This window comes from Dipteris shenzhenensis, chromosome 2, assembly GCF_047967505.1.
Source record: "Dipteris shenzhenensis isolate YYH24624 ecotype China chromosome 2, Dip_SZ_1.0, whole genome shotgun sequence".
In the NCBI taxonomy this organism is placed as follows: domain Eukaryota; kingdom Viridiplantae; phylum Streptophyta; class Polypodiopsida; order Gleicheniales; family Dipteridaceae; genus Dipteris; species Dipteris shenzhenensis.
This window is the reverse complement of record NC_141597.1, coordinates 15,496,542-15,511,226: the sequence shown is the minus strand read 5'-3', so window position 1 is coordinate 15,511,226 and position 14,685 is coordinate 15,496,542. Positions and strand designations below refer to the sequence as shown.

General features: G+C 40.7%; 1 protein-coding gene across 1 annotated transcript; it reads left to right on the top strand.

Annotated features, from left to right (window-relative positions):
• The first annotated feature begins 10,995 nt into the window (after positions 1-10,995).
• Positions 10,996-11,478, top strand: LOC147904376 (GDSL esterase/lipase At5g03980-like). Its single transcript, XM_087391314.1, has one exon. The coding sequence runs from the start codon at positions 10,996-10,998 to the stop codon at positions 11,476-11,478; it is 483 nt and encodes a 160-aa protein (XP_087247440.1).
• Positions 11,479-14,685: the final 3,207 nt, after the last annotated feature.

The window sequence follows — 14,685 nt, the reverse complement described above, 5'->3', positions numbered from 1 at the left end:
CGACTGGCTACTTACAAACTTGCTGCCACTTGGATTATAAAAGCTATCACCTCTCTAGATGGGCCAAGCTTTTGCTTAGAAATTTTAAATTTGTTAAACCCTACAGCGCCCCCAGGTGGAAGAATTTCCCTCCTCTCTGCTAGAGCCACATAGTTCTTTTAGGCAAAGGGAGCTTCATGGCTTTGTACTCAATCTGGGTGTCTATTTTTTTTATCAAGCATCAGTTATGTGATGAGGATTTCCTAAGAACCTAGCAATTATTAAAGAAAGGATTAAAAAATTGGGGGGATTTATGGGACAAGACCAATTTTAAATAGAAGTCATGGTAGGATATTGGAAGGGAATTCAGGCTAAATAATGTTGATCAAGAGCTGGTTATGAATAGAATTCAACTGTGGGAGGGTGACACTACTTGAAAAGGGGGCACTGTTTTAATCTACACTAGAGAATCTAGTTGGGTTGGTAGCTCTTCTTACCCATACCCACTCCATCTAATGGCATAGAAGGGGTGGTATCCATCCTCAACTCTAGATGTAAACTCTCTGATAATGAGAGGAAATAGGATGTAAGTTCTCTTTGATTTGGGAAAGAAAGATTCCCAAAAAAATGTCCACTCTCTTGTGGTTAAACCTCCATAAAGCTGTCTGGACCAACTACAGGAGGTTGAGCATTGGTAAGGGAGATGGAACTTGCAAAGCTTGTTTGGGGATCAAAGAAGACATTTTTTACTTATTTATTTCCTACCCCAAGGCTAGGAATGTCTAGAAGGTGATCCAGTTAGAACTAGGGGAACTAATCAATTGGAAATCATTTTTACTGGGAGATGCACTCAAGCTACCTTATGCCACATGGATCAGCATCAGAGCACATGCACTTTGGTTCATTTCGATTTCCAGAAATGCCTTTCATTTTAATGATGAGTACATATGTTTAGATTGCCAAAAATGCCTTTGAGTTTAATGATGATTACATATGTGCTGATGAATAGTTATTCATAAATTGGTATAAAAAGAATGTAATTGTTGACAAAGTGAGGATCCTACTCTCCTAGTCACTAAGACAACATCCTAATACAACACTAATCTAAGGAGGATGCAACCTAAGTGCAAGCATGATGAAGAGAGTGCTCATGACATGTATCTCAAGTCAATTAGGTTCCAAGATAGATTAACTTGGACTCATAAAGAGAATCTTGAGATAGTGCAAAGTGCTTGATTGATATTCCTTCAAATGAACCTCCCTTTTATAGGTGAGGGTACTTACATCCATTTGCTTGCTCACATGTGGGATATCTCCTCCATGCCATGTGGCAGCTTGTCCTTTGCTCATACCTTTGCTCTACATGTGCTCATGGCACCACAACTCTCAACAATTGTACTTCTTAACTGATTCACATCTTCTGTGGTCTAGGCTAAATACTTGTTGGATCAAGACATCCATAATTTTAATGACCAGATTTCTCAGTTTATAGGTTGAACTAGAAGAGCACATTAGAGTTGTTGGGATCTGTACCAGACGAGACCTGTAAACCTAGATCATACCTTCTCTTTTTCTAGTATACACCAAGCCTTTCTCTATCTATCCAAGGGATGCGACAAACCTTTTCTGTCAACAAATGGAGTAGAGGCTGTTATTAAAGAACTATTGAACATATCAGTGAATTTGATTTTTTGTTTCTCTCGATTGAGCAGTGGAATTCTTTTTTTCATACTGGATATTCCTCTTTAGAGGATAAAATTTTGTTCAATTGGGACCTCATTGTACAAATCATATGATTTTAATATAATCATTAAATATTTCTTTGCCCCCAAAAAAATATGGATGAGGATCAATGAGCATTCCACAAATTTGTTGTAGAGACTATATATTGTCCCTCCAATTAAAGGCATCAGAGCATCATGATCATTCCACTTGAAATTTTCAACCAATTTTAGATATAGCACTTCAACACTAACAGGATCCAATCGACGATGATCACAACTTGAACAAAACCACAGTTGCTCCATCGACATCTTTTACTTGATGACTTTGATTGGCTTGTGAATTGATTTTCATCGTCGATCATTCAAAAACACCACTTGATCTTTTGTTAATTTGACATCCAATATGGCCCACTTTATACATCAAGTTTGAACTAGGTCCTAACACCACTTGATCTTTGCGTTAATATGGCATCTAGTATTGCCCACTTTATACATCTTTGAACTATGAAGGTCCTCAGTCAGTGGAAATTAGATCTCCATCATCTGAGTAAGGCCCTTCTAGATCGGACCCATGGTAAAATAGATGATTAAAAAAAGTTAAAACTGACCACAAAATGCATTAAAGGCTTACACATACACATTTCATAGACTAGGAAATAACCTAAGACTACTAAATCATAAGCCAAAAAATGTCGCATACACGAGCAACCTACTTAGCCTGCCTATGCTATGGCCTACACAGTTTATGTGGTGTTGCCCTGCCATATCATCGATAGCAATTTATTTGGCGTGTCTTCTCACATCGACACTCTGCTCATCTCACCAACTTGTGTGCGCTGCTCAAGATATGTGAAAGAATGGGCCACAATTGAGATGATGGCTATTAGATAGCCTAGAGGATTGCTATGACACCATCCAAGATACCTGCCCTCAAAATTACCCCTCCCTTGAAATTGCCATGCCGGCTACATGCCAAAACTACCATGCCACCACATTGCCCCTTCCCACATAATGACAGCCAAGAAATCACTTTAAAGAACTGTATGGCATTGCAGAATGAGCCTAGACCTAATAGGAAAGAGCTACAGCAAATAGATCCACATCCACATGCAAGGAAGAAGTCGACAAAGTGACACTTATCACAAAACACCACCTTCAAAGCAAACAATACAAGGTTGGTTCAATTGCAGAAGGCAAGATGTGTTAGCTTATGTTAAGGAGCATGAACACTTCAATAGGGATTTAAAAAGTACATTTTTTAAAATAAAATATGTACCTTTTTATTTGCCATAAGGCCGTGATTTCTTGGATATACCTTATGCAGATCACTTTGGTTGTAGTCTGAGCCATGTGTGCTCATTTGTGTTTGCATTGGGTTGTAGTGGATGCTTTGCAAGCCATTTGGATGCATTGTGATCCTTGTTAGATGTGCTGATAGGCCCAGATTGCATTGTGGGATGCTTTATTGATGGACGTTTAGCACACAGATGCTATTTAATGCTGAGGGATATATTTGACGATGCACAGGTTGTGCTATGATCTTTTGGATGAGACATTATTGATGCTTATGCCCATGGATAGTGTTTATGCTTGAGGCATTTGGCTCTTATTGGCATCATATTTGCCATTGTTTTGTCATTATGGGTTGACATTTTCTTTTGAGCCAGATTTGGTCATATGGATGCATAGTATATGCACATGAGTCAGATGCATTTTGATGCTTTGAGCCTTGAGTTTTGGTGACACTATCCTTCATTAAAGCAGACATATTTGGTGCACCTGGTATTTGGTGTGATTTCTCTTTTGTAGGTACTAGCATTTGGGATTTTGTTTCATTTGCATCATGGCATCGTCTTCCATGTCTAAAAAGGAGTTTTTCAGCATTAAAAAGTTTGATGGGACAAACTTTTCTTTGTGGGAAGAACATATAAGGGATGTGCTTATTCAAAAGAAGCAGATTAAACCCTTGGGAGGGATTGAAGCTAAGCCTGCAGATATGTCTGAGAATGATTGGAATGAGTTGGGTGCATTAGCAAAGTCTACTATTAGACTTCATCTTGCAGATTTAGTTTATTTCACAGTAGTAAATGAGTAGACTACAGAAGATTTGTGGAAGAAATTGTGTGCCACTTATGAGAAGGAAACTGCCTCTAATAAAGTTTACCTCATGAAGAGGTTGTTTGAGCTGCAGATGAAGGAAGGAGTCTCCATTTCTTCTCACTTGAAGAATTTAATATTATTTTCAGCCAGCTTTAGGCTCAGAAGATGAATTTTGATGTGGAGACTAAGGCAATATTTCTCTTATGTTCATTGCCATCCTCATCAGATACCTTCCGTACAGCTGTCAATAACTCTACACCTGGTGGAGTACTAAAGTTTGATGATGTTGTGGGTAGCTTGTTGGCTGAGGAGATTAGACGGAAGTCTATGGATGGCAACAATCAGGATGTAGCCTTAAATGTGCAAAGGGGCATATCACAGTTCAGGGGGAAGTCCCAAGAAAGAGGGAAGTCTCATAGCAAATCTAGGCACAGAACATTGAGTGTTACCACCATGGCAAGAAGGGCCATATGAAAAAGGATTGCTACTGTAAGCTAAAAAGAGAGCAAAAGGATAAGAAAAAGAATGCAAATTGGGGTGCAAATAAGAAGGAAGAGAGTCCAAGGGAGGACAAAGGAAAAATGTTGATCGAGGAGATTAATGCAGTCATTGATGATAGTGACAATGACATTCTCTTCATGTCTAGTCTACCTACAGACTTGCTCACCACTTCAGATTATGCATATTCCCAAGATTGGATTTTGGATTCTGGTGCTTCATTCCATGTTACTCCCCATAGGGAATGGTTCTCCACTTATGACAATGGAAAGACAGGTTGTGTGCATCTTGGACTATGCATGTGACATAGTGGGAGCAGGTGACATAAACTTTTCTTTTGCAAATGGGTCTGCATTTGTTTTGAAAAATGTGAGACATGTACCTAAGTTGACCAAGAGTCTTATTTCAGTGGGTTAGCTAGATGATGATGGCTTTTAGACCACTTTTGTCTTTTAAAGTTGGAAAATTCAGAAGGGCTCTATGGTTTTGACCAGGGGTGCCAAGTGTGGGACTTCGTATCCCTTACATGTATCAAGGGTGTCTGATAATGTTGTTGCAATAACCGAGCAGCCAAGTACTTCTTTGTGGCATTGCAGGTTGGTGCACATGAGCCAGAATGGAATGAAACTCTTATGCCATTTGGGTTATGTACCACATTTGAGTTTTTTTTATTTTGAATTTTGTGAGCACTGTCTCTATGGGAAGCAGACTAAATCAGCCCATAAAAGAAGGGGAAAGAAAGAGCTTGAAAGGCTTGATTTGTTGCATTTAGAAATATGTGGTCCCATGCCTACACGATCATTAGGCGGGGCTGAATACTATGTGACATTCATTCATGATGCAGCTAGGAAAGTGTGGGCTTATGCTATAGCTCGAAAGAGCGATGTATTCCATATATTTCAAAAATGGTTAGCTTTGGCTGAAAATCAGTTAGGGAGGTTGTGGGGGTTAAAGGACACTATACCTTAACCCCGGTTATTTAAATACTCAAACCCTTATATATATGGATGAAATAGAAGATTAGGGTGTTCTGCACCCACCAAAACTTGTGTGTCTCAAGCTCCCTTTCACCCTCTCAGCTTCCGTTGTTTCCTCACAGACATGGTACATGAAGTATTAGTCTAGGTGTTCCTCCTATAACGTTGCATTTAGGCCTTTACAATTAGGTCATCCTAAAAATTTCACGAGTAAGATAGACTCACAATATACATGCAATATTGAGGAGTGAAAAAAGAATCTATCACTCTATTCACATGACATGAAAACATTCCATTTTCATTGTTAGGATAGAAATGCTCATTTTTAAGCAACTTGCCACCTTTAAAGACATCTATTAGAGATAATGGGATTGGTAGTTTATTTGTGTTTGGCAAGGCAACCTTGGCCTTGCACACCTTCCTACCTACACAATGCGCTTGCAATCACCATAAATGGTTTACTCTTTAACGCCAATCGGCATCGGTGGTCCTTCGTAAATGTCTCTGGGCAAAGACCCCGTCTATGAGGAATTGTAACATCTGGTCATACCAATCTGTTGCCCTCATCACCTGTATCGAAAACAATGTAGCATCTAATAAAATCATCCGGGACACCCCCACTCAGGGGCTTTCTCTTGTTTCTAATCTGCTCAGGAAGTCTACCACTAAGTGCTACCTTCCTAGTGTATGCATCACTTGGTATTGTAATTCTTGTAACAATATCCATCGAGCCAACCTTCCTGGTGGCTGAGGCTTGTGTTCATTAGGTACAACAATGCTTGATGGTCTACATGGAACACCACCTAATTACCCAGAAGGTAATGTCAAAACTTCTGTAATGAGTAAATCATACCCAATCCCTCTCTTTCAGTGACAGAATAATTTTGTTCTGCCGGTTACAAAGTTTGGCTTGCATAGTATATTAGTTAGAACCATCTGGAGCTGTGTGTAGGCATCAATACTGATCCAATAGCAATGTCTGATGCATCTACAAACACATGAAATTCCAGGTTCCAATCTGGCAAAATCAAAGTTAGTGCTACCACTAGAATTTTCTTCACTAACTGGAACGCTTTCTCTTGATCCTCTTTCCAAATGTATTGTTCATTTTTCTTTGTCAACTTTGTTAGGGGTTGACACACATGGTAAAGGTACCACAAAAATTGATTGTGCCACTTGATTTGGCCAATGAATTGTATGACTTCCTTTGCGTTTTGTGGTGCCTTTTCTTCCTGAATGGTTTCCACTTTTCTTGGGTCAATTGGCATCCCTTCTTTGGAAATGATATGCCCCAGTAGAACACCTCTTCAGACTGCAAAGGCACATTTCGTTGGATTCAAATTGAGTCAATATTCCTGGCATGTAACAAAACATAATATGAGGTTTTAAGGTGATTCTCCTTTTTCACAAACATGCTGAAATCATCCAAGAATACCTGCTTCAATGTTGTGAGATATAGGGCAAACACCTTTTGTATCCACCCTTGAAATGTGGGCAGTGTGTTCTTCAAGACAAAATTGTTCACGTTGCTAGTGTGAGCACCCCCCCTTTTGTGACAAATTCTATTTTATCTTTATCTTCCTTGGACATTAGAATTTGGTTATACCCACTGAACCCATCTAGAAAACTATACACCTCGTGCCCAGCACGACTGCACCAACATCGTGTCGTAAAAGGGTAGAGGAAATGGATTAGTTATAATAGTGGCATTCAGTTTTCTGTAGTCCACACAAACCCACAGCTTGTCATTCTTTTTCAAAACAATCATGATGGATGACAACCATGTGACCTTATCCATCGGCGGATAGATAAAACCAACTCTGAGTGGCTTATCAATTTCTTCTCTTACCAACTTCACATAGTTTGGATTCATTTGGTATATCGGTTGCACAATTGGCATTGCATCTTGCTTGAGGTTAATGCAATGTACACATAGGTTTGGGTCCACTCCTTTCATGTTCATATAGTCCCAAGTGAACACATCTCTGAATTCTATCAACAGCTGCACCAGATCCTCCTAAAACTTTCTTGTCATATGCACGCTGATTTTCACCGATTGCAGTTTTTCCATCATCTCGAGATTCAATTCCTCCAAATAATCTTCCTTTACTCTTGATGTTCTTTTCATTTGATCCTCATATGATTCCAAGGCTTCTTTTATCACATGTTCATTCCATTTTATTGTGCGGAACTATCCTCCACCTCTTTTTCAAATTTCGAGCCCGCGATCATTTTGTTTGATTTTTTGAGACCCTCTTAGGTTTTTTGGATGAAATCTGACATACCTGTGCTGGTTCTGCCAGATACTGGTGCGCAATGTTGTTCACATCCACCTCAAACAGAGGTACAATTGATGGGTTCACGTCCAGGAATTCCTATTCCTCATTGTCATCCATTTCTGTAAGCATGTTGACACACTATGCAATCAGTGGGTCTGTTCTCCTTCTGCAGAACCACCTTCGGAGTCATTTCCAACCGTAGTTTTTTTTCCCACTTTTGGTTGTGATTTTAGATGCTCCTGAATCTTGCTTGATCAGTGCTATCTTGAACCAAGGCTAGCCCAGTAGCATTGGTAAGACTACTCTCCTTGTTCCATTTTTAGGACCACAAAATTTACTATGAATGTCATTCCCTCAATGCTGATTTGCTACTTTCAAACAATGCCCATTGGTTGAACACGCCGCTAATCCGCCATCCTTATCTAGAATCCTCTTCCATGTCACTCAATCCCATCTTTTTATACATGCTATGTGGGAGAATGTTCACACTTGATCCTCCATCCAGTACTGTGCCTTGTATTTTTTGACCATTGCAATGTACCTTTATCATTGGGACCTTTCATTCCACGTAATCTGGTTCGACTTGCATGACTGGTGGATCTTTTGCACCATCTTGGTACTCTTCTTCTTGCGGGATTTCCTCCATCTGTTTCGATTTTCCATCGTCTTGAAATTTCTTAATAAAATTTTCCCGAAAGATAGGAACTAGACTCAATAACTAATCCACTGTAATCTTTATTGATGCCTGCTTTAGGGCTGAAAACAGCTCTACTGAGAGACCATCCTCACATGATTTTATGTATTCCATTTCCAAATTCTGATCTGCATCGGACTTTTTGTCGGATCGCCTGTCAGATTCACCGTCCCACTCAATTTCTCCTTTGGCTACTAGATCAGATTTTTTGCCTCTTTAGCCTGTATATTCTATATTTCTTCTAACGCCAATGTTTGGATTGCTTCTTAGTCTTGCTAGCACAATTTATTAGGCTTTCCTTCTTTGTCTTCCAATGGATTTTCCCTCATTGGTCCCTTGGATCATGTCACAGCTAGCACGTCAACCTTTTTTGAACTCTCCCATAGTCCTCAATGAGCATACATTCGGAGCAGTCACATAACTCGTATTGCTCATATTGGTGATTCTTTGCCAAGAACATCCCTCCATGTGGCAGATCTTTTGGCAATTCTTGAATTATCACCGTGTTTGCTTGTGGTGGTGGTGGTTGAGGTTTTTGTTGATATTGTTGTTGGTTCCAAGGTGGGTATCTTGTGATTGTCAACCCCCTCTCCAACTGATGCTTCACCCATAATGGGAAATTTGGTCCAGGTCTGTGATCTTCCAATACCTGACGGTATCCACATTCTTTGGAATTTAGTCCCCCAGTTTTTTGTTGGTTCCAATTTCTTTGTTGATTCCAATTGCCTTGTTGTGGTGATTGCTGCATTTGTTGTGCCGCTTCTGTGGCACTCAGCCCAATAGAGATTGAATTAGCTCCCATGGCTAGGATCCATACTTGTTGTTGGCCTTGATTTGTTCGTGCATTGGGATTATACTAGCACACCTCTGTCGTGGATGATTCTTAATACAAATGCCACACTGAAACTGTGGTCAGTTGCTTGTCATTCCCAAGTTCTGGAGCTTTTGCTCCACCAGTTTCACTATTTCTTTCGATTTGGAGACTTTTCTTTCTTCTCTTTTACATTCTCCTTTTTTGTTTTCTTTGCCACTCTCTTCTTCTTCATCTCTCCGCATGTTTGGTTGCCTCTATGAGAGTGTTAAATCCATTCTGCCTGGCCAGAACAACCATGCCACCAACTGCACTTTTGATTTTCGGCTAAGCACTCCCTTGCAGAAATATTCCGCCATTGTTTTTGGTGTTGGTCTTTCAGTTGGTCAAGTCTTGCATTCAAATTGAGAAATTGCTTAGCATAATCCTCCACTAATAGCTTTTTCTATTTTAATTCCCTCAACCTTTTCCAAACATCACTTAGAGTCTTCTCCTTTTTGAATCTTTCCAGAAATGATGTCCTGAGTTCATCGTATGTTGTAAAATCTGCCACTCCATATGGGGTGAACCATCTCATTCCTTTACCCGCAAGTGTTCTAGCAAACTATTGGAGCTTTTCTTGGTCTCCGAACAAAGTGTTGAAGCCGCTTGCCTACCATTGTGTCTCAAATTGGGCCACATGATTGTCTAGATCTTCCTTCTCTTTAAGCTAGAATTCCCAAAACTTACATTTCAAAAAGGCCACATTTGGGTGTGCCATTGGTGTTACTGATGGTTGTGGAAGTCCCAGTGGACTCTTTGGCGCTCCTTTGTTTGGTTCTTCAACCTCCTCTCGTGGGCTATTTGGCACTATGTAATACCATGGTTGTTGATTTCTAAATCCAGCTCTGTGTCTGTGTCTTGTTCCTCATCACTATGCACAACTATTGGATTTTGTCCATCTTGCTATCCGTGTCTCTTTCTTCATCTGGGTTTTGATCAAATTATTGATTATTTTCTTCTGCACTTCATCCTCACTCGTTGCTCCTTGGAGGTTTTCCAGAGCAATGGAATCGGGATCCTCGAGTTCCAGGAGGGCAGCTGGTGTACCCTCAATGTTCATTCCGCTTTGTTTGAACAAATTGATGGGAATACGATGGTTAGCCCTTCTCGAATCTAACTTGTCCAGTCCGAGAGGCACTTGCATGACACAAGTGTTAGGATGCTTGCTTTGCAAATCTCTCATGATGAGGAGTTTTTTGGGAGAGGATTCTATGACGGCATCCCTTCAAGATCCCCATGACATGTGCAGTCACTGGTAGACCACATCTTTGGCACAGTTGTCAAGGAAGTAGAGGTATGCTTTTGCATAGCATTTTCCTCCTTTCATAAACTACCCTTATACAATTCTTTCTAGCATAGGAGTGGTTTGAGTGGAAAAGTAGTGTGTTTTGAGTAGAAAAGCAAAAACTATCATTTTCCTCCAGCGAGCATGATTGATGCATTGTAGCTTGGTGAGGATTGCTTTTTGTTGTTAGATCATAGGAGAAGCTAGTTTGAATGATTGCTAAGGTGTGTGCATTGTCAAATCTCGTGAAAAACAACAAATAATGAAGATCCAAGCTAAACTCAAAATGGTTTTTAAGTGTTGATAGTCCTCTCTTGAAGAAATCTCACATTTGCATTATAAAATTCGTTTTTTCCAGTTTAGGTAGTGTATACCACCCTAAAACACTCAAAATTGGAACAGAAACTCAAAAATTTCCAGAAATCCCCATTCAGACTTCAACAAAACTGTGAAATAGTGACAGACTACTATCCTACTGACCTGCCGGCTGTGCTCAGGGAATTAGCCAATGCAACGACTTTGACGCAATATTCACTCGACGATGAGCTCAAATGGTTTCAGGACGACATAGCGCAACCCGGCGTTCGTTGGGTATACTTTGGCGAAATGGGTGGCAATGACTACAACTACGCCTTTCTGTCTGGAAAATCTCCCGCCGTCGTAGCCGCTCTCGTCCCACAGGTGGTCCAAAAACTGAACGACTCCTTAGAAGCGATCCCGAGCAGCGGATTAAAGAGAGTAGTGGTGCAGGGGGAGTTTCCTATGGGTTGCATGAGCATCTACATCCACCTGATGAATATGTCTGCATCTAGTGCCCCAGAGTCGGGCATATTTGATGCCCACGGTCGTGTAGCAGGGGTGAGTGCAGTGAGTGATGAGCACAACCAATTGTTGCAGAAGGTGGTGCCGGAAGCAGCGGCAAACCATCCAGATGTGGAGCTCGTCTTTTTGGATACGACGGGAGCATACTTGCATGTGTTAGAGCATGCCTCTGATTACGGGTTCACTAACGTAAAGGATGCTTGCTCTCTTACGGAACAGCCACGCTGCCCCCGCCTCCGCCACTCCTTCCATCACGCCTTGTTCTGATCCCCAGCACTACGTGAGCTGGGACAGGATACACATGACGGACCTCTTCCTCAATGCGGGTTTCTAATTTCCTCACCACCGCACGCTGCAGGCAGCAGCTCCAGGAGGATCGTCGGCAGATGGATCTATTATTCTGTTTTGATTTGAAGTATGATATCTATATGATATTATTCTGGCAGATGGATCTATTATTCTGTTTTGATTTCAAGTATTACGGAATCCCCACTGACTAGTCACTCTCTTCTCAGAATTGGTTCTTTGGTCTAAACAGCTGCATCTCCTTGCTCTAATAGCCTAGGTCGTGGGTGTCCCCATTTTTGTAATTGGTCCCTTTTTGAGTCCTGACCAGCCCGGCATTTACTTTATTTTTATTTTTTTTAAAAGTTGGGGGAAGCTTGTTTTTGCAATAATACTAGAGACCCATTTTGTTAAAAGTTTTGATTGTGGATATGATATTTTTGTGGTTAATGGATATGATAGGGTCTTGACTCTTGCATTCTAGTTTCATTAAGGTAAAGTTCTGAGTCTTGGTCCATATTTCTAGAGATAGTATATAAAATCCCAAGAATAGTTTGATGTTCATTGCTACGTACTCTTGAAGATGCTGGATATCTGATTCCATGTCACGAACAACCAAGATAGTCTTTTTTGTGTTATTCCTTGTGCACCATGGATTGTTCTTGCTTCTGTTCATTGTACTAATCCTTGGTGACCACTAAATCAATGCATGCCATAAAGGGAAGGGAAGGAGCCCAAGTACTTGAAGGACCACATTTTACAAAATATTAGAACTCAATTTATAGAAATAAATACAGTTTCAATTGGGCCAATTGAATTATTTAAGCAAGACTAAGGCATCTTTTAAACCAACAAAGAGTAACTATCTAGGAGGATTTAAGTGCATCATCTAGGGAGGGGCATTGAAGAGATTGTGCTAGAGCTAGCCTGCACGTTCACAAATGAGCATGACGTAGAGCTTCAAAGACTATTTTATAGCAACTTATGATCTTGGTTAAATGGCACCCAACCTAGTTGTTTCTAGTACATTTAATAACTAACTAGCTCAGGTGTTGATGCTCTTGATACACCCATGATATGCTCCTGCATGTCTATTTCAATTTTGAAGAGCCTTTGACCCTTCTTTTTTGAGCACAAACTTGCATTTCAAATTAATAGGTCTAACTAGATGAGAGTAAGAGTCTGTATATGTGGCCTTCTTAGATGTGTTCTTATACCAAATACCTCCAACCACTACTTCTTACTTCTCATTAGTCGGGCCCCAATGATCCATAAATGCTTCCATCACCTTATGTTTGGCTTGCATCTAACCTATCCATAGGGCCAGAGTTGACATACAATAAATAGAGCCTCAACAATAGCTTAGTGCATAGAGTGATCCATGAGGTGAAGATCGATTAAGTAAAGAGGACATAGAATATGACTGTAGCACCATTAAAGGGACACAAAATCTACATAGCATATGAGGCTTTTCAGACAACCACCTTTATCTGCAAAACACGATAGCTTTCCTTCTTTTTCAGTGTGTGCATCATGGGAGATTCTGACGAGTGTGAGGCCATTGCAATTGTGAAACAAGGAAGCTATGCCAAGCTTATCCTGGTTCCTGTACATGATGGCTATGTCAAAGAGATAGATAGTGGATTGTAGGTTGGGGAAGAATTCGATGACCTCACTAATGCCCTAGTAGACAGTGGAAACTTTGCAATTAAAGTTACATCTGAGGAGAACAAGAAAGATGACCCTTACTTTGTGTTGCAGTATGCATACAATTTTGTTGCATCATGGGCGTCTTGCAACTTATCTTGAGGGCATGCTAACTGATGTCAATAAAGAGCTTTCTTAATAATGGTGCCACATCCATCATGTTCCGCCTTGCCATGGCTAGATCCAAAGAAATAACTTTAAATTCCACATCATGTTTCGACCATTGAGGGATCCACCAACCTTGCAACAAAGTAGAACCATGGTAGGATGCATGATTTGACCACAACCAATGTCTTTTTACTTTTTTTTACATAGATCATCTTTGGTAAACCATCCCACTGCAATAGAAAAGTATGCTAGATAAACAATGTGTCATGTTCTCTAAAAGAAGAAATAGAATGTATGCTATACTTTCCCAAACTCCATAGAGTTTATTGGAGGGATAGCACCTTATCCCATCGACCCAAAGGGATAGGCCCCTATCCCCTCAATCGACATGTGTCAGACACCTAACCCACCTAACCAATTAATTATTTGTTAGATTGTTGATTGTGTTGGTTAGATAGCTATCCCCCTGACTTCTATCCAATTGGCTTGGCAGCTTAAGGCTGCATCCTACCAACCTCATGGCTGGGTGAGCTATCCTGCCAACCCCTTCCATAAGTTGTTATCCCACTGAGACGCCTATCTCGCTGACTCCTATTGCACCAACCCGGAGGGATACTCAGCTATCCTATCAACCATGCATCAAATCATCCTATATCCCACTGACCCAGAGGGATAGGGGTCTAACCCCTCGACTCAAAGGGATAGCTCTAGGAACACAAAATTTAGAAAGCAAATTCCAAAACCTAAAAATAGGTAGGGTGTGTCCTCAGTAGGAACCACATACATGCACTTGAGGCTCGGTAGAATTATGCCCAAAGAGCCCAATCCTAAGGATAGTTCTTCTAATTACACTCTATCCACCCTACAGCCAGCTTCAAATTAGCAAGAACAAGCAATTCCATCCCTAGTTCCTATTCCCTAGTTCTTATTCCGTCACTCTAGTGTGTGCATTGTGCTAGATGGCATAACCATTTTCTTATCTACATAGATATCTGTGAATGGTACCTCAAGTCATGTATCAAGCTTGATTATGCTCCCAAACCCTCCAATGGTGCCATCCTTGAATTCCACAACCACTTTGTGTATTGGGCATGGAGTTGAACATTTGTTCAAGGAGGATTTCCCACTCAAAAGGCCAGCCACACCGGCTACCCACCCAAAAGTACTAAAGTGATAACTAGGACGAAGGCCAAGGCCTTAGGCAATGAGTTGAAGAAATAAGAAAAGAAAGAAAGGCCTTGACATCTCAACCACATGAGACAGTCCGATCCATGTGTGCAACTTCCACAGAAGGGCCACCAAGATAGGAGAAGAGGCTGATCAAGTACTCATCCAGGATGGATTGGATGAGGATATGGCCATTTTGGCTACCTT